This window comes from Gracilinanus agilis, chromosome 2 (assembly GCF_016433145.1).
Source record: "Gracilinanus agilis isolate LMUSP501 chromosome 2, AgileGrace, whole genome shotgun sequence".
Classification (NCBI taxonomy): Eukaryota; Metazoa; Chordata; class Mammalia; order Didelphimorphia; family Didelphidae; genus Gracilinanus; species Gracilinanus agilis.
In genome coordinates this window covers 527,054,138-527,078,626 of record NC_058131.1, presented here as the reverse complement: position 1 = coordinate 527,078,626, position 24,489 = coordinate 527,054,138, and the positions used below count along the sequence as shown (strand labels likewise).

Sequence of the window (24,489 nt, the reverse complement as noted above, 5' to 3'; positions counted from 1 at the left end):
GAAAAGAAAAACTATGTCTATCTGCTTCAGCCTGATGGGTACAGACCAAGAAAAAATGTAGTGACTTCTTCTGAGGCTGGCAGTAAAAGAGAGTCATAACTTCCTCAGAGTTTCCTATAATGTCAAATAGACGGTTATCTACTATATAAATATTTCCAGTGCAAGCTCCAAGGCAGGCACAGGAATGAGAAGGCCCATGTGGCAAGGCTTGTTTAGTGTCAGCAGTTTAGTGCTCATCAGGACAAGCTGCAGGCTTGTCCTCTCAAAGTATCTGAAGACAGGTTTTTCTGAGGTGTCAAGACTCTGAAGAGTTTTAGGTCATCCAGTCCCTCTACCCAAAAGAAGCCATACAATACTGGCTTTGCAGAGTCATCTAAATTGAAGTCCTACAGTAATGGCAGACTCAATCTCTTCTTTTTGTTTAAACCCCACCTTTCATCTTAGAATTAATCTTGTGTATTGGTTCTAAGGCAGAAGAGCAGTAAGGGCTAGGCAATGGGGGTTAAATGACTTGCCCAGGGTCACACAGGGCATCTTCTGAGACAGTCCATCCTATTTCTGGGCAGAACTGTAGCTTGAGTTTTTCTTTTTCTTTTCTTTTTAAATCCTTACCTTCTGCTTTTGAGGGGTAAGGGCTTAGCAATTTGGGTTAAGTGACTTGCCCAAGGTCACACAGTTAGGCAATGTATAAGGCTAGATTAGGATCTCCCATCTCCAAGCCTGGCTTTCCATCCATTGAGCCCCCTAGCTGTCCCTGAGTTTTTCTTTAGGCTAAGTTATCATCCTTGTCTCTGGCACTGAATCCTGGTTTTGTCCTGAAGGGCTGAAGGGAACAAGTCTAATCAATCCCTCCCTCCCTCCCTCCCTCCCTCCCTCCCTTCCTTTCTTCCTTCCTTCCTTCCTTCCTTCCTTCCTTCCTTCCTTCCTTCCTTTCTTTTTTTAAAACTCTTAACTTCTGTGTATCCTTGGTGGAAGAGTGGTAAGGGTGGGCAATGGGGGTTAAATGACTTGCCCAGGGTCACACAGCTGGGAAGTGTCTGAGGTTGGATTTGAACCTAAGACCCCCTGTCTCTAGGCCTGACTCTCAATCCACTGAGCTACCCAGCTGCACCCCCCTCAATTATTTCTTATATGGCATGATTTTGACCACAAAGTTTCAATGCCCAAAGAATGACCCAACTGCTTTGGACACTTTATTTTGTTAATTTAGGCTAAAATCAAATCAAAGTATCCAGGTCAGTTACCAACTAGGTGTTTAATTCTCTTTTGTTTGCATAACACAGGCCTATTTCTTTTTTTTAAGCCTTGCCTTCTGTCTTAGAATCAAGGCAAGAACTAACCCAAAGGTCAAGTTCAACTGGCTTCAAACAATAGGGAGTGGCAGTGGCAACTGTGCCCACCTTTCAGAAAACAAAGAGATCCATCCCCCATACATCACTGGTCCTGAACTTGGCCCTTCCTCTCCAATCTTTCCATAAGAAGCAGACCTTTTTTAGAAATTAGATTCTCTTTTCTTTTTAGGTCCACATTCTCTCCTTTTCATTTTCCTCCCTTAAAACTTGTTACAAACATATGTATTCAAGCAAAACAAATTCTTGCACTGGCCAAGTCTAGAAAAGATTCAGTCTCTGTCTGCCTTCATTCATGGATGATGAACAAAATACATTAAGAAAAATCAGAAGGATTTTTTAAAATGCAGGTTCTGTGTTGCTTTATCCCTGATCAGTTGCTTCAGAAACAATGGGGGCATTTCAATACCCATCCTTTCTCCCTGCTTCCCTGAACATCCTTTGCCCTACTGGTGGGCAAACACTGTCCTCCCACCACACAGCAAGTCTCAGGTCTGGGTGCAGAGCAAGGCTGTCTGTTACTAGAAGAGAACCTGAAGAGACTATGGTCAGGCTGGGCCTGTCTGCAAAGCTCACCTGTTCCCTATCTTCTTCTTACACACCATACACAATTTCTCTTCAGTGATGATACACTTTACCTGCTGGTGGAAAATGCGCTCCTCTTGGACCTGGTGGGAGAATGAGCAAGATTCAATGGTATCCGAACCCCACCCAGCTATTCCCAAGAGAGAGAAGGGCAGAAAGGCATATTGACTCCATCCCTGTTCCCCCACACCCCGACTCTGACCCCAGCCTTCACCAACTTCTTTCACTAACGGAGTTGGGAACATGACGTGTGTAAAGCACAAGGCTAAGTGCTCTGTCATGTGACTTCACAGAAAGAGATCAGGACCCGGACTTAGGTGGAGAAATGAAGGAGAATTCTGATCTGCAGAAGTAAGTCTGTACCCTTAGGAACTCGGCCTGAAGAAGGTTTTTGAGGATTTGATTGTAACGTTTCTTTTGAGCATTTTCCTCCAGGACCTTTTCCAGAAAGATGCGTATCTCATTAATCTGAGTGTTGGCTGGAAGAAGATTGATGGCCTACAGGCAGAGAAAGGCAAATAAGGGCATGGTGAGCCAGTGGAAGACTGAGGGATATAGAAACCTTTTCAAATAGCCAAACTAGTGTCCATGATCCAGCCTAAATATTACTTCCCCTCAATTCAAAGAGATTACACCTACTAGAGATAGTGAGAAAAGCCTCTGACCTTGGTGGTGTCCAGTTTACTGTGGTGTAATTCGAGGACCTGTAGGGCAGCCTGGAGATTAGCTTGGGGTTCCAGCAGCTCCATCTTGATTGGCCCCAGGCAGTGAACACTAGGTGGAGACAGATACATCCGAAGCAGCGACAGATACACCTGTTTCATACAAATCCAATCAAAATAATACTACTCAATTGGTACCAGTACTGGTGACCTTCAAAGAATCCCCAAATACTGGCTGAAAAAGAGTAATGTTGAATAAAAGCACAGCATAAAGAAGAAAGTCTATAGGCAGCAGCTGTCAGCTAGCATTCAGGATCACAGATTTACAGTTGGAAAAGACCTTAGAAGCCATGGTGTCCAATCTCCTCACTTTAGAGATGAGGAAACTAAGGCACAAGAGAGTTTAAGGGATATTCTTAGTCAGTGGCACATAGCTAGTCTTAAAGTTATTCATTTTTAATCTCTTTAAAATGTATATGAAATTAAATTGGAAATAAAGGTAAATAAAAAGCTAAAGTTTGCTTTCCTCCCCAGGAGAAAGAGGGGAAAAAACTAAGTCATTTAGTAAAGCTTTTTCCTTCATGTTGGGGGTAGGGAGGGAAGGAAGGGATGGGATCTGAAAGCTGAGGCCTTCGGAAAACTAGGTAGCACAGTGGACAGAGTCAAACTTAGAGAGAATCAATACTTGGTAACAATTCTAAAACAGAAGATAAGGGTTAAAAAAAAAAAAAAAGCTGAGGCCTTGGTAGGTGAGACCTAAAGCCCAAAGGTGATCCAGTACAATGTAGTGATACCAGTTGTAAAATGGAATTGTTGGGGTTTTTTTAATTTATATTCACTGAATCACCTAGCTGTCCCTCGTAAAACAGGTTCTGAAATATAACTGTACCAAAATGTAAGGCTGAGAAGAGCAACTGCCTGGGAGCCAGTAGCCTCAGGCTCCCATTTTGCTCCTGTGACTGGCATATGTCACTTAACCTCTGTGGCTCTCAGTTCCTCACTGATAAACTGAAGAAGTTGGATTAGATGATTTCTAAAGATTGTCCTTAACTCTATAATTCTATGAGCCTACTTCTAAAAAATAATATCCACCTAAATCTAGAGGATAAATCAAGTCAACAAGAATTATTTAACACCTACTATATGCCGAACATCGTACTAAGTGCTAGGGATACAAAGAAAGGTGGAGGCAGACATTCTCTCTCTTTTTAAAAACCCTTACCTTCTCTTTTAGTAACAACTCTAAGGCAGAAGAATGGCAAGGCTGTGGAAAATGGGGTTGAGTGACTTGCTCAGGGTCACAAGTTAGGAGGAATTAGCAGCCAAATATGAACCTAAATGCTCCCGACTTCAGGCCTGGTGCTCTATCCACTGTGCTACCTAACTGTCCCCCAGAGATTCACTTTTAACCATGGCTAGTTATGATATCTGATCCACTTAGAAACCACAAGTATTTCAAGCCAAATAACACAAGCAAACACAAAGATACATAATATCTTAGCAATTCATTCTGATTAAGAGTGACCTATAACCAAACTAAAGAGCCATCAGCCACATAACTGATCACATTAAATAACCACAAGACAACTAGGAGCAGGGCCACTACTTACATCTTTGTTGCCATCTTTGTTTCGGTCATAGTGTTTATGGCAGTACCTAGAAAGGAAACATGGAGAGTCAAAAGTGGGAAAAGGATCGACTAGGGAATGGCTGAACAAAATGTGGTATCTGATGGTGAAGGAATATTATTGTGCTCAAAGGAATAAAGAACTGGAGGAATTCCATGTGAACTGGAAAGACCTCCAGGAATTGCTGCAGAGTGAAAGAAGCAGAACCAGGAGAACATTGTACATAGAGACTGATACACTGTGGTAAAATCGAATGTAATGGACTTCTGTACTAGCAGCAATGCAATGACTCAGAACAATCCAAAGGAATTTATGAGAAAGAATGCTATTCACATCCAGAGAAAGAACTGTGGGAGCAGAAATGCAGAAGAAAAACATATGATTGATCACATGGTTCGAGATGGGGATATGATTGGGGATGTTGACTTAAAATGATCACTCTACAAGTCTGAGGGACTTATGAGAAAGAAAACTAGCCACATTTAGAGGAGGAACTGTAGGAGGAGAAACACAGAAGAAAAACAACTGCTTGAACACCTGAACTGATGGGGATATTATTGGGGATATAGACGCTAAACAATAACTCTAGTCCAACCATCAACAATATGGAATTATTACATGTATCAATGATACATGTAAAACCCAGTGGAATTCCACTTCAGCTAAGGGGGGTTAGGGAGGTTTGGAGGAAAGGGAAAGAATATGAAACATGTAACTATGGGGAAATATTCAAAATAAAAATGAAAAATAAAAATTTTTTTAAATGATCACTCTATTGTGAATATTAATAATATAGAAATAGGTTTTGAACAATGATACTTGTAAAACTCAGTATATTGCTTATTGGCTCCAGAAGGGGGACTGGAGGAGGGGGAAGGAAAAAAACATGAATTGTAATCATGGAAAAATATTCTAATTTAATTAATTAGATGATTTAAAAAAAAGAATGTTAAAAATAAATGTAGTTTTGAAAAAGGAAAAAAGTGGGAAAGGCAAGACAGACGAAGATTAATGGACTAATTAAAAGATTAAAGTCATTGCCATTCACTTAACAGCTTTATCATGTGCTGAGTGAGCAATCTTAAAGAGATCTTATTAGAAATAAGACACCATCATAAGAAGCAAATGGTTTTCACTCTACAGGTGTTGCAGTTGCTGCAGACAGATTGTGTTCTTGCTTTTAAGTTTCTCTTAAACTTAAGTTTTTCTTGGTAGGATTCTTCTGGGTATCATTTTGGACTCTTCTGATTCTAAACAGAACATATACCGAAATCTAGAAATTCATCAGAAGTAGGATTAGGACCAGAGAGGCCACTTACTCTTCAGCCATCCTTGTATCCTTCAGGATGTGGACATAAATGAAGAGGGCTTGTTCATGTTTTCCCATTCGCCCCAAAAGGAGAGCTCTTTCCTCCAGGAGGCCTACAAGAAAATTTAAAAAAACAAAAAATTAACCACTACTGGAAAGTCAGCTTGAAGGAACTGAATTGTAAAAGGTATGGGTGTGAGGCTCAGTGGACAGAGTGCTAACCCTGGAATAAGGAGAACCTGCATTCAAACGTGACTTCAAATACTTCCTGGCCGTATGACCCTGGACAAGTCATTTAACCCCAATTGCCTAGCCCATATCCTCATTCTGCCTTGGAACTGATGAAGGAAGGAAGGAAGGAAGGAAGGAAGGAAGGAAGGAAGGAAGGAAGGAAGGAAGGGAGGAAGGGAGGAAGGGAGGAAGGGAGGAAGGGAGGCAGGGAGGACAGAAGGAGGGAGAGGGATGGATACACAATATTTTGTAGAGGTAGAACTGACAAGGTTTAGAAAATGACTGAACACTGAAGGTTGATAGAGAATTAAGAGTAGAAAATAAGAGATCCTGGGTTCAATGCCTCCATGGATATAAATCTTAGTGACTGAAATAATGGTGGTACTTACCCTAACCTCAGGGAAGTTAGGAAAAGGGAGAGGTTTTCTGGGGGAAGAGATCATGTTTTAAACCAGCTGAGGTTGAGATGTTTCCTGAACACTAAAGAAGTGTCTGGCAAATAGTTGGTGATGCAGGACTAGAGGAGAGAAAGGAAGGCTGGATACATACAACTGGGTGGCATCAGCATTGAGATGATAAGTGAAAGCAGAGGAAGTAATGAAATCAGGGAGAGGGGAAAAAAGAAAACACAAGAAAGAATTCTGAGATACCTCCAGAGAAATTGGGCAGGACATAAAAAGATGGTCCAAAAAAGGAGAGTAATCAGATAAGAAAGAGGAGGAGAAGAGCCACATCAGAGGAGAACAGTATCACAAAAATTACAAGGAACACCATGTCCAGAAGAAAGGAGCAGTCAATAGTGTGAGAAGCTGCAAAGAGGTCAAGAATAACGACCAAGAATTGTATTTAGTAATTAAAAGATTGATGTTAATCATAGAGAGAACAGTTGAGTGGTGGAACCAGAAACATAATTGCAGGAGGCTGAGAAGTCAGTGAGACATAAGGAAATGAAGACAATGAATGCAGATGGCTTTTTCTAGTAGTCTGCCTATGAAACAGAAGAAAGATAAAAGACTATAATTTGAGATAGCAGACTCAAGTAAAGGTTTTTTTTAAAAAAACCCTTTTCTATCTTAGAAACAATACTAAGTATCAGTTCCAAGGCAGAAGAGTAGTAAAGGCTAGGCAGTGGTGTTTAGGTGACATGATCAGGGTCACAGAGCTAGGAAGTGTCCAAGGATAGATATGAGCCCAGGACCTCCTGTCTCTAGGCCTGGCTTTTTATCCACTGAGTCACCTGACTGTTCCCAAGTGATGGGGCTTTTTAAAGATGAGGGAGAATACCTGGGCATATCTGTAGGGAGAAGAGAAAGAGCCAGTGAATAAAGAGAGATTGAAAATTAGAAAGAAAGAGAGCATGATCAAAGAGACTAACTCACAGAGGAGACAAGAGGGAAAGAGCAAAAATAGAGGGGTTGACCTTAACAAAAAGAACCATCTTTTTTTTTTTTTCCTGAGACACTATAGCAAAGGAGAGAGAATGAAAGAAAGCACTGAAGGGATCTAAGGTAAAGATCTGAGAAGAAAAGGGAGCTCATGCTAGAAAGAAGAGAAAGGCAAGGTAGTATGGCAGGGAAAACATTGGAGTTAAAAACAAGTCTGGTTTGAAAATATATCTGTTGAATAAATGAATTAAATAAGACTACTACTTAATTATTCTGAGCAACTTTAAGCAAATTAAGATTTCTCTGCACCTGAAAACTGCATTAGGGGCTGTGGCCACCAGTCAGAAGACACTCACCATCAAAAGGGAAATCACAGATGAGCTGGCTTGGATCATAGCAGCTAGATATCTCCAGGAACATGAGGAGCTTTCGCCGGTATTCTCCCAGCTCCCCCTCTTCATCACCAGCAGGGACTGGAGTTTTATCTATGGAAAAACCAGGGTCAATGCAAGAGATGGTCCATAGGATACAATATCATAATCCAAGGGGATAAAAAGAACAAAGTCATATTCAGAATGAACAAGAAGGACTTAAATCCTAGCTGGGAAGGACAAGACCTTAAATCCCTAAATCCTAGCCTGTAAGGGCAAGAATACAGGATGTCTTGCCTACCAAGTGAAGGCCTGCTAACAAGTCAGGTTTCTTCCTACCACTGCAGTCATCCTGTGGGCTGGCCTTGGTATTCCATAATTTCCCTGGAGGGGCTCTCAGAGAATGTAAATGATTTATCTAGATGGCCAACCTAGGATTTCTAACACTGACTCTTCCAGAGCTGGATAACTGATTCCCTCTCAAAATTTTCTTCCCACAGAAAAGCGTTTTTGTTTGTTTCTTTGCTTTTTAAACCCTTACCTTCCATCTTAAGAGTCAATTCTGTGTATTGGTTTCAAGACAGAAGAGCTGTAAGGGCTAGGCAATGGGGCCCAGGGTCACACAACTAGGGAGTTTCTGGGGTCACATTTGAACCTAGGATCTCCCATCTCTAGGCTTGACTCTCAAACCACTGAGCTACCTCGCCGACTCCAAGACTTGCTTTTACACAGCTCAACTATAAGGTTTTGTTTTGGGTGCCAGCATCCTATGATCACTAGCAGAAAATTCTGAGCTCTCTTCAAGCCCATGGGACAACTAGGCTTTTTTAAGGATATCAGTACCTATAGGGAAGGAGCTAAGGTATTCCTTCATTAGTCCTTGGACCTTTTCACAATACAGCTGGATGAGGCAATTGTGGAACTCAGATCCTGTTTCTTCCCAGGTATGGATGATGTGTTCCTAGGATGAAAAACAGATTTGGCCTTTATATATCTTCTATGCAGATAATTTAACTCAGCTATTCTTCAGTCATTTCAGTAGTGTCCAACTCTTCATGACCCCATTTTGAGTTTTCTTGGCAAAATATTAAAGTGGTTTTCTATTTCTTTCTCCAGCTCATTTTACAGATGCAGAAACTGAGGCAAACAGAGTTAAGTGACTTGTCCATGGTCACACAGCTACTAAAGTATCCAAGGCTGGAAGTGAACACAAGTCTTCCTGACTCCAGGCCTGGCTCTATCCACTGCTCCACCTAACTGCCTGCAATCTAACCCAGCTACCCCTGCATAATCTTACCCCTTGGGGGTGGCTAGGTGTCTAAGTAAATATAAAGCCAGGCCTAGAGATGGGAAGTCCTGGGTTCAAATGTGACCTCAGACACTTTCTAGCTGTGTGACCCTGGGCAAGTCACTTAACTCCCACTGCCCTAGCTCCTCCCTTTAGAACCAATACTTAGTATCTAAAACCTAAGGTAAGGGTTTAAAAAAAAATCTCACTCCATGTAAAGCTTAATCAAGCTACTAATCTGCTAAGTAGTAGCTCTCTTATAACTTTTACTGTTAATTCATTTGAGCATCAGTAATGATTTTCATATTACTAGCCTTTCTTTATTTTCTTCTTCTTTTTTTAAATAACCCTTATTTTCTGTCTTAGTAATAACTAAGGTAAACTAGGTGATTTGCCATGGGTCCCTCAACTAGGAAGTGTCTGAGCCACCTAGTTCTGCTCCATGTCTACTCATTTTTTTTTAAACCCTTACTTTCTGTCTTAGAATTGATACTAAGTATTGCTTCCAAGGCAGAAGAGTGGTAAGGGCTAAGCAATGGGGCTTAAGTGACTTGCTCAGGATCACATAGCTAGGAAGTGTCTGAAGCCACATTTGAACACAGGACCTCCCATCTCTGGGCCTGGCTCTCAATCCACTGAGCCACTTGGCTGCCCCCTACCCCTATCCATTCTTGAAGCCCACAAATATCCATCTCATCTGCCCCATGACCTGAACATCTACATTGCAGGATGGTTTAATGGTAAAGTTTATTAAATGAACTAGAAACAAACAGCATCTTACCAAATAAGGAATAGCCAGGCCTTTAAAGTTCTCTATTAAGAAGTTCAGCACCCGGTCCCGTGGCAGAGCCTCTACCTCAGGGAGATCTTCAGTAAATATCTATCAGAGCAAAATACATTTCTATCAGCAAAGCCAATGCAGCACCTCTATGGCCCAAGGAAGATGTCAGGCATGTAGATAGGTGGAAGAGCCATAGAATGCAAGATGTGGGTAGTTCTTCTAGAAGTCACGACTCCCACTCATCATCTTGTTGCATTGTCACAGTTGAGAAACTGAGGCCCAAAGAGTCTTATCCCATCTCCTCCCCTCTCCTCCCCTCTTTTCCTTTCCTCTCCTCTCCTCCACATCTACACAGTCAGTGTAACAGAGCAGGAGTTTGAAGCCCTTCTCATGCCTCTCCAGTCAGCCCTGATGCGCTTCTTCCTACCATCATATGTGCTGGAGTCCTCCTCATGTTCTTTGTGATGACTTAACCCCCCTTCCTGGGGACCTACCATGATACCAAGTGGAGCCTCAAAAGAACAATTTGTCATTGGGATACAGGACTTTAAAATTAATGTCACCAGAGGCCAGGTCTGCTCACTGTCTCTACGTCAGGGAACAGTAAAGGGCTTCAATGTCTCCAGGCCAGGTATAATAAGCCCAATTTAAGAACTGCAATCTAGGCCATGCAAAACCTAAGTTAAAAAGTAAAAAATAAATGGCTCTGATTCCTGCCTTTCTCAGTTTGAACAAGCAAGGATGAACACAACCTTCATAGCCAGAGATAACCCTGAAGAACATGAGTGAGCTTTGCAAAGAAGGGCCACAAATGTTCCCCTTACCTAACGTTTCTTTTTAACCCTTCCTTCCATCTTTAAATCAATACTGTATATTGGTTCCTAGACAAGAGTGGTAAGGGCTAGGCAAGGGGGGTTAAAGTGACTTGCCCACGTTCACACAGCTAGGAAATATCTACAGCCAAATTTGAACCCAGGACCTCTCATCTATAGGCCTGCTCTCTATCCACTGGGTCCTAGCTGCTCCACTGCCAATCCATCAAGCAACCAACCTACAAGCATTTACTGAATCATGATTCTGTCTCAGCACAGTGCCTAGTGCTTGGGACACAGAGAAAAAAACATTCCCTGTCCTCAGGAGCTTATATTCTCTTGTAAGTCCATGTACAAATACATACATATAAGTGCATATAAAATACATACAAAATCATAAAGCACACGGGATGGTGACAGTTCTATTACAGGGCTAGAATGTGACAAGAGAGGCCAGATACAATGACTTACTTTCAGTCCATCTTCTGGGAAATCTCTCAGCACCCAGATAGAGTAAGAAAATACCAAATGTAAGTTCTCTGTGCCTAGAACAAAAAACATAAAGTCTCACAAGAAGCAGGGTGCCACAGCCTAGATGTGCTGAAACATTAGTTGTGCCTTGTTCTAAAAGCTAAAAAGAAGACAAGAGCCCTATTACTGGCTCCCTGCATACACCTGGGGCACCAACTCCAAGTCCCACCAAGGAGCAGACACCAGCACCATCCCATCAGAGGCCACAAGGTAAGGGCTCCCAGAGCAGAAAAACAAGACAGCCAAGAGTCAGAAACTGGCTAAAATGAGGAACCCTTAATAAGCCAGTCCCCTGTTCTTCTCCTCAGTCTCTTTGCCCCAGAGGGGATGCTTACCTAGATGCTGAAGATACTGCACTGTTCTCTCATGGCCTTTCAAGGGGGAGTTGGCTTTCTTAGATTGGTCCACCAGCACCTGCAAAGCTTATAAGAAAACCCCCCAAAATGTTGTTAGGAGCCAGTTCTACTCCTCAGAGAGCAGGCTACTATGGCACCCACACCCATGTACCCTGCAGAGGCTCAAGAGGCCCTGGCAGACAAATCCTGAGAATCTATTGGCATCACCTTTCTCATGAAGTCCCTTCTTCTCATAAAGAATGATGAGCTCACTGTACTTATGAGCCTTCTTCAACACATGCTCGCTTTCTTCAATGTGACAATGATTGTTCTCCAGGCGCAGCAATGGAGCCACCAAGGCCACGTTTGTCTACAGAAGGAGTGCACTTTGGAATCAGACTTTCCCCTGAGGATTGCCTCCCTCCCTCTCTCCCTGATCCCCAGGTCCAGGCAATATCAGGCCAGTACTAGAATATTACAGAAACAGCAGAAAGCCCCTAGGGCACAGCTTAAGATTCAGAGAAACATCAGCCTTAGGGGCAAAGTTGTCTTATCAAGGCAAGCAAATCTATGCAGCTGAAGCAGCAAGATGCCCCAAGAAAGGGACAAAGAGTGATATGAGCCAAACAAGTCACAGCTACCACTTCTCCTCAGACCATAATGGAGAACCCAGGACCCTAAGCCTAGAAGCCCTGAGTGTACTAGTATCCCCCAGACCATCCAAGCTTGCTTTCAGCTTGGCCTCCACAGTCAGCATTGAAGGGGAAATGGACCTCAAATCCTTGCCATAACCAACACTAACCACTGACTAACTGCTGATGACAGGCAGGTGAGTCCAACAGGGCATTGCCTCCCAGACCAAGGCCTTCCTTCTAGCCAAGCTTCCAGAGCAGTGATGGGCAAACTTTTTAAAGAGGGGGCCAAAGGAAAGGAAATGCTCATCTGTCAGTCTGTTTCTAAAGCAACTCTTTTGAAGTTTCACTGTATTGTATCCTACTGGTTGTATTCGTCAGATAGGAATAATGTTGGGCAGCCGGATAGAACATTTCAGGGGGCCACATCTGGCCCGTGGGCCATAGTTTGCCCATCACTGTTCCAGAGCCATCAAGAACTAGCCTCTTCAACCGCTTGAATACATGGGTTGATGCAGACATGATTGGGGATGTAGACTCAAAACGACCACCCCAATGCAACTATCAATAATATATGTAGATAAGTCTTGATTGATCACACATGTTAAAACCAGTGGAAATGTATGTTGGTTATTGGCGGGAGGGGGGGGGAGAAAGAAAAAACAAGAATCATGTAACCATGGAAAATTTTTCTAAAAAAAATAAAAAACTAGCCTCTTCCCTAGCTAACCCTCAGCTTTGCTATAGCTGAAAAGAAACAAGTCTTCTTTAGGGCCATGGATAGAAAGTTTGTCATCTACTAAGTTCCTGGACCATCAAAAGCATGATGAACATTAGGACAACTGTTTTGATTCTCTGCAAAGGATGATTTTGCCTCATTAGTGCCAGGTGCCAGACAGCTTCCCTGCTAGTTAGGGGGAAAGAGGAGTGGGGTGGAAGGCCACTCACGTGGAGGTAACACTTAAGCAATGTGGTGTCTATGATCTGCAGGAGTTTCTTCTTGGACTTGATAGTGGGGGTGCCCTCCATAAGCGGGGAGGTGCTTGACTGATGGTCAGAGTCATTGAGTTTCTTCACCAGTTGGCTTCTTTTCTAAAAAAGTGACACACGAAGCATAGAAAACCAGAACCAAATTTTCCCTAAACCCATCCCTTGGCCAGCAGGGGAAGTCACCCCTCTTGAGCCCTCCCCAGACCTACACAGTTGCCTGCCATTATTGAAGAGTTGAGTTGCAATGGGATTTAGAAAATTCTACAGGACTTTCTCTACCATTAAAAAACTACTTTGCTGCCACTCAAGTCCCTTCTCACTGATACCATGTGAGATCACAATTCCAGAATAATCTTAAATCATCAGTAACCCAGAGGGAAATATGAAGATGCACAGAAGAAATGGGCCAATTGGAGCACATGACCAACAGTGGCTTATGCACAAGGAATGGCACAAAAAAATATCATCAAGGACAACTGATTGGGGGCTGGTCACATGATGAAAAAAGAGAGAACAGCTAAAGAGCCCAAGCCCCCATACTGGGGGCAGAAGAGGGGTGGCGGGGAGGGAGGGAGGGCAGTATCAGGGCTGACTGGACCAGAGACCTCATAGATGGAGAAAATGTTTGCTTATAATTCAGAGAAGGCAGCACATCAGGGTACAAACCCTGCCAACCAAAAGACAAACGGGGCCAGGATAATTTCCTCCAGAGAAAATGGCATAGGATTGTCATGCCAAGCTATATATAGGTTTGTTCAAGTCTTAGAAAGCTGCCTGGGGTACTGGGGAGCTGGGGGGGCGGGGAGATGGCAAGATAAGTACCTGGGGTGGGGGGGTCAAACAGCCAGGATGTGTGACAGGGAGTGAACTCAGGTTTTCCTGATTCCAAAGTCAGCACTCCACTTGCTACTATACTCCAATACTTAGAGTGTTAGATGGCTCCTTCTTCGAGGATTAACAAAAAGATGTGGACAGGGTTCTTGTCTAACCAAAAGGGGTAGAGAGCTTGTGTTCTGCCCTGGGCACAAGAGTATCCACACCTTTGGGATCATGGACCGCCCCAACCCCTCCCAAGTATCTAACCTTAATACAAGAGTCTGAGATTCAAAATAAATGATTACTGAGTTGCTACTGACGAAATTTCTGCTGGGGAACTTGGTACAACCCACTGGATCTGCAGAAATCCCACTAGATCCAGCTTCATCCCCCTGGAGCTGGGGAGGTGACTTTGCATGTGCCATAGATCTCTAAATCAGAGGCATATGTAGAAAAGTACTTTCTCTGGCAGTCTGTCTAATCCTAAAGCCACTACATGGGACAATTAGCCTCAGAAACAATGACCTATAGTTCTCTCTCTCTCTGTCTAGAGGTCAGTGTCGAAACTGAGGCTTGAGGAAATTTTGTAAAAGAAAAATAGCTGGAGGCAGCTAGGTGGCTCAATGGATAGAGCACCAGACCTAAAGATGAAAGGTCCTCTATTCAAATCTGATCTCATATACTTCCTAGCTATGTGACTCTGGGCAAGTCACTTAATCTCCATTGCCTAGCCCTAACCACTCTTCTACCTTGGAACCAATACACAATATTGATTCTAAAATAGAAAATAAGCATCTTGAAACCTAAAAACAAATAAATAAACAAATAAATAAATATGTCTTCAGGGGTATCAATATTCTTCTGAGTGGTGCCATTTGGATAAGTGATAATCCTGGATGGCAGGGCCTGAGATTTAGTTTGCTTGGTGAGATAATGAAATTAAATCTGCCCTGCCCATCCTTAATCTAATCACCAACGGTGAGAATATCCCCACTTAATTCACAAGTTGGGAGGTCTATGACCCACTGTGCTAGAGTGAGTGACTCAAAATTTACTGACTGCCTCCTGGGCAGTCCTAAGAAAAGCATCTGTTGTGATTGGACACGTAAACTAAGAGGAAGGCACAGGAAGAGCCACAAAAGAAGCCCCTTTAAAAGACTGATAACTTCCTGTAGCTCTTCTTGTTAGTGTCTTGGACCTGAAGGCACTTCTTCTTGTTCGTGACTTGGACCTCGAGGATTGCTGGACCTGGGACCCCGAGACCTTGGTGAGACAGTTCTTAAATCTTTCCCTTAGAACTACATGTGGTGAGTGAAGAAGGCTGACTACCTTAGCCTCCTGGAGGCTTCCTTGATTGGAAGAAGCCCTTGTGGCTAAACCCCCTGTTAATTGACTTTTAGGCTCTCTGGCTGGGCCTCTGGAGCCCTGCCGGAGTAAAGCCCAGACTTGAATACAAATCTAGTTTGTTAAATTCGATCTCTTACTCTATCCTCTTCTCATCTCTCTACTTCCACTCTCTCCTATATTTTGTAAACTTCCATAAAAGTCATTTTGACTTTAAGTTATTCTTTAATTGGGGATTGTTAATTATTCAATCATTTATTCCCTGGCGATCAAACCTTTTAATACCCACCCAACCAAAACCCCTTTTAACTCCTTACACCGGATCAGTAAAATGGTACTTCTAGATTCCTTTCTCTACTCTTCAAGGGTAGGAGCTTCCCCCCATACAGATTATCATGATATAGACAACATGAGAAACTGAGTCATAGATAGGAAGGGGTCAGCTTTCACTACTGTTCACAATTGATATTCATAGCCAAAAGGGTTTGTGAAGAAAAAGCCAAAGAGAGTGGCGAGTTATCTGAGGCCTCCACGTTTCCAATCTTACCCATCACTGAAATCAGAGCGAGGCAGATTTACCAGGAAACATTCCTAAGCCCACTACTTACCTGAGTCAAGTAATCAATAAGGGCCAAATGAGCCTTCTCTAGTTCAGCCCCAGAGAGCACTGGCAATGGGTTGGGATACTGCAGCTGCTTCCTGTACTCAGTGGGTAGCAGATCAGGGTACAAACCCATCACATGAGTAGGATCTACATGGAAGATAAACATGACTTCTCTGGGAAAGAGTCCAGACATTTTTTTCCCTTGCACAGGATTATTTCATACAGTCAAATGAAAGACAAAAACAAAGTAATTCTTTCTTGGCAACTTCAAAGCCTTAGCCTGAACCATCAGAACCTGCATCATCTCAGGCAGCATCATGTGTGTCATTCAGCAAGAACAAACAATAACCACAAAGATTGAATGAAGAGGTTACATTCACCAACCTGTAAAGAGTCCTTCAACTAAAATGAATGAAAAAGCTTCAACTACTCCACACTATAGCATGAATAAAAATGGCAGACATGGCAGATAAAACTCTGTTCAATTAGACCCATGGCTAGAACCAAGTCCATTCTACTGAACAATCTCATTTAAAATCACATTTATATTTATAAGAACACAAAGTATTCCCTAATTGATAAATGGTCAAAGGGTATGAACAGGCAGTTCTCAGGTGGAAAAATTAAAACTTTCTACAGTCATGAAAAAATGCTCCAAATCTCCATTGCAAAATAAAACAACTCTGAGATACCGCCTCATACCTATCAGTGTGGCTAATGACCAAAAAGGAAAATTATAAATGTTGGAGGGCATATAGGAAAACTGAGACACTAATGCCAGGAGCCATCAAACCCACCCTGTCTGACATGATCGCAGGTGGGATCCTGAAACTGCAAAACGGTCTTCGGGGAGGATGGAAAACCCACTCAGATTCCCCCGCATGACTCCTCTCTTACTAACACTCTATTATTGAAATTATAATGATCAATAACACTACTTAACCCCAGGAAATGAAGAACAGTAAAGGCTGTTACTAGAGCCTTTACAGACTCCCAGGAAAGTCCCACCCTTACATGTATAATACAGATATTCCCCTAAAAATCACTTCATAATAATCTGGCAGATAGTGAGTTAATGTTAAAGATTTTAAAACCTCAACAAAAGTGTTCTTAGATTTTCCATTCCCATACAAAGAAGTTTACATAATGGTAAACTAAAAATGACAAGCTTCCCCGATTCAGTATGTTAACTTAGGAGGACAATGGATGAAAAACAGAGAAGTTGTTCCATGAAAAGACTGGTACAACCCCACCTACCTTTGAAAAATACTGAAAGTTACTGGAGAATGAAAAGTTGTTAGTAACAAAGTTAATGTATGACATCCATTATCTCCAAGAAAAGATGTATGTTGAAAAATGAAATTCCATGCCAACCATATGTGTGATTTTTAAAGTATATAAAATAAAGACAGCCCAAGCCTGATCAGAGTAGCCTCTGTGATGACTGGCTGAAACTCAGGTTATCTCTCATTTTCTTCTTTCACCAATGCCATCATCCTACTAAGAGACACTTGGACCTGCGTGGGCTGGACCCACATACACTAACACACTGTTGGTGTTACTGTGAACTAATATAAACATTCTGGGGACCAAAATGGAACCACACCCAAAGGGCCATAAAACTGCATACCCTTTGATCCAGCAATATCACTATGGAGTCTGTATCACAAAAAGAGCAGACAGGCAGGAAAAAGACCTCCCCATACAAAGATATTTTTAGCACCTCTTTTTGTAGTGGCAAAGAATTAGAAACTGAGGTGGTGACCATCAGTTAGAGAATTGATGAACAAGTTGTGGTATACGGTTATATTATATATATATAATATATATATTATATATATAATAGAATACTACTGCATCATGAGAAATGACATACCGAATGAGTTCAGAAAAACCTGGAAAGACTTTATATGAACTGATGCGAATTGAGCAGAACCAAAAGTTAAAGAAATACTGTATAATGATCAACTGTAAAACTGTACTGTAACAACTGTAAAAGACTAAACTATTATCAGCGAATGTGCCAAGATAACCCAACAGGACTCAATAAAAAAACATTATCCAAAGTCAAAGAAGGAATTGTGAGAATCTGACTACACATCAAAACACACCATCTTCCACTTTATTTCCTTCATGAGTTTTTTTTTATTATAAATGTGATATGTGTATTCTGTGACAACATTGGAAATATATATTGCATGAAAACACTAACATAACCTATGCCAGGTTATTTACTGCCTCGAGGAGGGAGGGAAGGAGGAAAGGAGAGAATCTGAATCACAAAGTGTCGGAAAACAATTGTCAACAATTGTTTCTATGTGAAATTGAAAAAAAAAGTTTTTAAAAAATCAACTTTATTAGAGACCTTCAAATATCATAGTAAGAAGCCAAGCATTTAGCCACCCAGATCCTGTTACAGTGACTCCGAAGACTATTTTCATTTTGTAGTGTTAGGCAAGTCACCTTTTCACATCTGTAAAATGAAGACTAGATAGCCTCTGAAGTCCCTTCCATTTTGAAAATTGTGATCCTATAAGATAAGGTCTGAAGTTAAATAGTCTTCCATCTTAGAATCAATACTGTGTATTGGCTCCAAGGCAGAAGAGTGGTAAGGGCTAGGCAATGGGAGTCAAGTGACTTGCCCAGGGTCATACAGCTGGGAAGTGTCTGAGGCCAGATTTGAACCAAGGACCTCCCATCTCTAGGCCTGGCTCTCAATACACTGAACCACCCAGCTGCCCCCTATTATCCTATTATTTAAAAGAAATATTAATGTGGTATTGGATTTCATTCACCACTCCACATCTCCTTTTCAAAATTCTAAAGCTATTATTAATTGGTTTTACTTAGGGCTATTCATCATCACTCAATCACAAAAAGGAACTCAAGTGAATAAATCTGCTGGAATTTCACTACTGCACAGCTCTACATCAACCTAACTTGATTCTTTTGTAAATTTCTCATCACTTCTCACCAATGGACACTAATTCTGTTTTTTAAACACTTACTCTCTGACTTATTGTCAATTCTAAGCAGAAGAGTGGTAAGGACTAAGCAAATGGGGTTAAATGACTTGTCCAAGTCACAGTTAGGAAGTATCTGGGACCAGATTTAACTGCAGGTCCTCCTGACTGCAGGCATGGTGCTTTACCTACTGTGCTACCTAGCTGCTCCTAGACACTCATTTTTATTTAAGGATATTTTATTTTCCCAATTACATGTAATAACAATTTTCAAAATTTTTCTCCAAAATTATAAGACCCAAATTGTCTCCCTCTCTCCTTTCCTTCACCATATAGGAGATGTTAAGCAATTTGATCTGGGTTATACATGCATTATCATGAAAAATGTACTTCCATATTGGTCACTGTTTATGAGAACACTAATAGAAAACCAAAATAAAACTGTAAATAAATTAATGCGAAAAATAGTATGCTTTGATCTGCATCTGACTCCAACAAGTTCTTTCTCTGAAGGTGGTTCTTTGTCATATCTTTCAGAATTGTCCTGGGTCATTGTATTGCTGAGAGAAGCTGAGTCTTTTACAGTTGATCATTGTACAACATTGCCATAAGATCTCAAAAGGAAAGGTTCAGTGGTGTCTCCCCAAAGTGGAATATTTAGGGTTCATTTTAACTGCTGGTGCCCATTATATTTCTCCTAAGTGCATTAAAAATATTCAAAAATTGAGCAATCCTACCACTAAAAAACACTTAAGAGCAATCTTAGGAGCAACAGGTTTTTGTAGACAATGGATCCCTTGCTATGGGGAAATTACTAAACCCCTTAAAGCACTAACAAAAGATTCAGTCCCTGAACTGCTTAAATTAGAGCGAGTACACTGGTTAGCTCTGTCGAATCTAAAACAAGCTATCCTGTCTGCCCCTGCTCTAGGCATCCCAGATTATAACAAATCATTTACTTTATATGTACATGAGCATAGAGGGGTAGCTTCAGGTGTTTTAACTCAAACTTTGGGACCTTATCAGGGTCCAATTGCTTATTATTCAGCCCAGTTGGACCCAGTAGCTGCAGGAGCACCACCATGTCTTAGAGGCGTAACTGCCACAGCTTTGTTAGTAAAAAAAAAACCTGTTGATCTAGTATTGGGATGCCCATTAACAATTATGTGCCCACATGAAGTAGAAGCATTACTGCTAAGACAGAACACAGGCATTTTCTGATCAGAGAATTACAAGGTATGAAATAACCTTACTAAATAATAAGAATATTACTTTAAAACATTGTACAACTCTTAATCCTCCCACCTTGCTTCCTGATTTACCAGTCTCAGGAGAACCATTACATAATTGTGAAACATTAGTGTCCATGGCTGAAAAGCCTCGAGACAATCTCCTGGACACTACTTTAGACAATCCAGATCTAGTCTTATTTACTGATGGTTCTTTTATGAGGGATGGCATACACTACACTGGAGCTGCTATAGTCACAGAATTTAACACTGTATGGTCAGTTTCACTGCCCTCAAATCTAAGTGCTTAAGGCACAGAACTTACAGCCCTAAAACATGCATGTATAATTGCCAAAGATAAAAAGGCAACAATTTATACAGATTCTAGATATGCATTTGGAATTTGTCATTCAGTGGGTATGTTATGGCTTCAGAGAGGATTTTTAACCTCAGCTGGAAAATCTATACCTAATGCAAAAATTATTAATGAAGTTCTTTCTGCTCGCCAGCTACCAGAAACCCTAGCTGAAGTTCATTGCTCTGCCCATACAGGTGGCACTGACCCTGCCTCTAGGGGAAACAAACGGGCAGATACTGCTGCAAAGCTAGCAGCTATAGAAGGGCCTGAATTAATTCTAACATTAACAACCACTGATGACTTAAATTTATCACTTTCCTATGATGAGAAGTAGAAAAATGGAAGCTAAAATTTAAAGCTAAACAGATGAATGGAGTAAGGATGTCCTCTGAAGGAAAACCCCTGCACCCTAGAAATTTTTATCACCAAATTTGTCGATCCATTCATAAAAATGGTCATTTTGGTACCCAGAGCATCGTGGACTCTGTTAAAAGGGTATGGATAGCTCCCGGCATAACCACTATAGCCTCTAAAGTGTGTGCAGCTTGCCCTACCTTGCCAAGCATATAACCAACATGCCTTTCATGGCAAGGCTTTTGGTGGGTGTCCTCTGGCTTACACACCTTTTGAGCACCTGCAAATTGATTTCATAACAATGCCAAAGGCTGGACAATATAAATTCTGTCTAGTCATAGTGGATCAACTGACCAGGTGGCTGGAAGCATTTCATACTGCCTGAGCCACAGCGGCTTTTGTTGCCAAGATGCTTTTAAAAGAAATCATTCCTCGTTTTGGCCTGCCTGCACATATTGATTCGGACAGGGGAAGTCACTTTACTGATTCAGTTTTATCTGAAATATATTCCTGTTTGAGGATAACTCCCAAGTTCCATGTACCATATCACCCCCAGAGCTCAGGCCAAGTTGAAAGGATGAACAGAGAACTTAAAACTATGATTGGCAAATTATACACTGAGACATATGAAATGGTCTGAAATTCTCCCTCTAGCTCTATTTTATCTTAGAAGCAGGCCCAGGGGAGATCTACATATCTCACCTTATGAGATGCTTTTTGGACATCCCCCTATACAGGTTAAGCCTTTTCCTCCTGCATATACATCACTATTAGGAGATACTTCTATTGCTTCCTATATACAGGAATTGCAACACAAACTGCGTGAACTCCATGAATCTGGACCTGCAGTACAAGCAGGACCAATAGACTTTTCACTTCATGATCTGAACCCAGGAGATAAGGTGTATATAAAGAATTACCAGCTCACCGGAGCAACTCAGCCTTCATGGGAAGGGCTGTTTCAAATATTATTAACCACTCCAACAGCTATAAAAATTGGAGAAAAGGACTCTTGGATTCATTGCTCACATGTAAAGAGAGCATCTTCTATTGAAACTGATCGATTGTTTCCTGTTACATGCATTGGGAATAACAGTTCGTAGACAAATGGATGCTGTTTTTGGAATCACATTATATTTTTTTTCTCATTGAATTTATTTTTAATTTTCTTATTGCTTTTCCTGTTATCTTTTAATAAAATAATTGATTTTTGGGGGCAGCTGGGTAGCTCAGTGGAGTGAGAGTCAGGCCTAGAGACGGGAGGTCCTAGGTTCAAACCCGGCCTCAGCCACTTCCCAGCTATGTGACCCTGGGCAAGTCACTTGACCCCCATTGCCCACCCTTACCAATCTTCCACCTATGAGACAATACACCGAAGTACAAGGGTTTTAAAAAAATAATAATTGATTTTTTCCCTTTTTCTCATTTCTTGTACTTAAAGTACATATAATCACTATTAATCTTTTTTATTTTTTGCAGTGATATAATTTTAATATATATATATTTGCTATGATATTACTGCTTACTCACAAGGCTTTAGACTTTGGGAACCTGCCTTGTTAAATATTATGGAACTGTGATTAATGCTTCTGTCTGATTCCAGGAGAAGGGAACACAAGAGCTGTTAAAAAGTGCTAAGAAGGCACAAGGTCATGGAGACCGACCAACTAATCCCAATGGGATTGATGAGAAAATCTGCACAGTGCCAAGGAGCACAAGGTCAAAAAGACCATACAAATACAGGTGGGACTGAGGAACTCCCATGCCAATACTAAGGACTTGAACTCAGTGTAAGACTCAAAGTTGCAACACTTAACATATGTTAAGACATAGGACTCTTCGAACTACACTGCCAGTCAGGTACCGAAGGCTGGCCATCATCCTGGCTAACCCATATATTTCTGAGAGTGAAGGTAAAACAGACCAGAGAATGACAGACACTTCCCTTGCACATAGATCTGGTCCTTTTTTCTCTCTTATAGAATGGCAACTTCCTATAGTCTTGGCTGCCAATGGGTAAGTGCAGTTATTACTGCATTTAGTTCTACAGACTAGTAGGATGGAAATTATATTAATTGGACCCTAATACAAGGACCTGTTATGAATTTATTTTTGTTTATTCAGAAATCTTATATACATACATTTTGATATTTTGATTCTGATTTTAAATGTTTTCTTTCTCCCAAAGTTTCATTTTTCTCCTATTTGCTTTTCTTTTTGTTTTTTCTTTTGAATTGACTCATACAACCCCTTAACTCAACTATGTATCCTGAGATGATCTGGGTATTTCTTTTTAAATACCCTCTTTGGTGGGGATTGTATTTTTGTAAAACCCAAGATTAATTTTTTGTTCGAGAAAAATTCTCAGGGAAAGAAGCTTGCTGACTCTGGATTGAGAATGAACTGTTTGCAGAAAGATGCCTGAAGAATCTACATTGCATCAAGAGATCCATAATGAACTTTGGGGTACAATTGATTGAACTAATGGGGTCTGAACAGTTACTTTGAATATACATTTTATGCCAATAGGGGACTTCCCCCAATTGGTTTCTTGTCAATGTGCCTAGCAAAACATTGGTTTTGCCTTCTCTCTCTTCCATTCCCCTCTTATCTCTAACTATTGTAGTTAGAAGATCTTTGTGGGTACAAGATGATTATGTTAAGTGATCACTAGGGGTGACTAGGCACCAAGAATCATCGGGGGACTGTGTAAATGGAATTAGCTCATCCTCATTCATCGTTTAGTCTCTAGCCATCAAAAATAATGTCACCCCACCCAACTAAGAATTAAGTGGGGAGGGGAAGGTCTGTTACCCACACTTGACAATAAGTAACAAATCAAAAACAAGTGTTGAGGCTGCCATCTGTCCACTTGAAATTGGAGGTGGATGCAGGAAGTGACGAAAGATGCTATCTTTTAAATATGATGGTAACTTCCTGTGGAGGCAGTTGGCACCTTGAACTTGGTGTAGAAGGATCTCTGGTGAGACCTCAGACTGCTTCCCTCTGAATTGTCATGTAGGTAAGTTAGGCTGACTTCCTTTCTCCTCCCTTGGCGTTTCTGGAGACTCTACCCTCAAGGAGGCCTCTCTTGCCTCTCTTATTGGAAGAGGCCTTGTGGGTAGTAGCCTTATTTAATTAACCTCTGTGTTCCTCTGCTGGGCCTCTAAATTCTTAAAAAAAAAAGGTCTGAATCCATTGAAAATAAAGCATTACTTTATTTGTAGAATTTCCTCTTTTCCCTATAATTTTCTTTCTAAATGAGAGAAAGACAAGAAAATGATGCATACACTTGGATCTTGGATCCAGATGACATTATTTATTCTCACCCTTATTTGCCAAAAAACAACTCCCCCAAGTATTTACTCTACAGCAGGCAATGAAGAACCCAGTCCAGAAATCTCTGGTTGAGAGAATGTGGAACAGAAACAAAAGTAAGGAAGAAAAGGGAATAAGTTAATGTCAAATTAAAAGAATAGGTACTGATTCACCTTCTTTTTTAAAAAAAATATTTATTCATTTTAAACCCTTACTTTCCCTAAAAACTCCAAGACAGAAGGGCAAGGAAGGGCTAGGCAAACTGAGGTTGCGGTCACCGAGCTAGGAAGTGTCTGGGGCCAGATCTGAACCCAAGTCCTGTCACTCTATCCACTGGGTCACCTATTTGCCCCCTTGATTCATATTTTTCCCCTTTTCTTCAAAGGTTCAAGTAAAAATAATAATAATTACAACTATTTATTTTCGCATGGCTCTGAAGGTTTACAAAGTACTTTTGTCCCAACAACCCATAGCTGGCATTTTATAGATGAGGAACTGAGACCAAGGGAAATTAAGGAACTTCCCAAGAGTCAGAGTTACCAAGTGTCAGAGCCAGGCCTCAAACTCAGGTCTCTCCCAATCTGAAAGCCAATGTTTGCTCTATTGTACTTGGC

General features: G+C 41.2%; 1 protein-coding gene across 2 annotated transcripts in view; it reads right to left on the bottom strand.

The window, feature by feature from the left end:
- The window catches only part of VPS39 (VPS39 subunit of HOPS complex), a 65,502-nt gene that overhangs the window by 2,240 nt on the left and 38,773 nt on the right, over nt 1-24,489 (bottom strand). For both annotated transcript variants that reach the window (XM_044665110.1, XM_044665111.1), the window contains 13 exons: nt 15,658-15,800; nt 12,848-12,991; nt 11,496-11,637; nt 11,268-11,354; nt 10,873-10,946; nt 9,590-9,688; nt 8,364-8,481; nt 7,506-7,634; nt 5,544-5,646; nt 4,207-4,252; nt 2,600-2,749; nt 2,298-2,432; nt 1,926-2,017 (listed from right to left, as the gene is read on the bottom strand). In XM_044665110.1, coding sequence (XP_044521045.1) covers nt 1,926-2,017; nt 2,298-2,432; nt 2,600-2,749; nt 4,207-4,252; nt 5,544-5,646; nt 7,506-7,634; nt 8,364-8,481; nt 9,590-9,688; nt 10,873-10,946; nt 11,268-11,354; nt 11,496-11,637; nt 12,848-12,991; nt 15,658-15,800 — 1,462 coding nt within the window. The remainder of the gene's footprint in view (nt 1-1,925; nt 2,018-2,297; nt 2,433-2,599; nt 2,750-4,206; nt 4,253-5,543; nt 5,647-7,505; nt 7,635-8,363; nt 8,482-9,589; nt 9,689-10,872; nt 10,947-11,267; nt 11,355-11,495; nt 11,638-12,847; nt 12,992-15,657; nt 15,801-24,489) is intronic.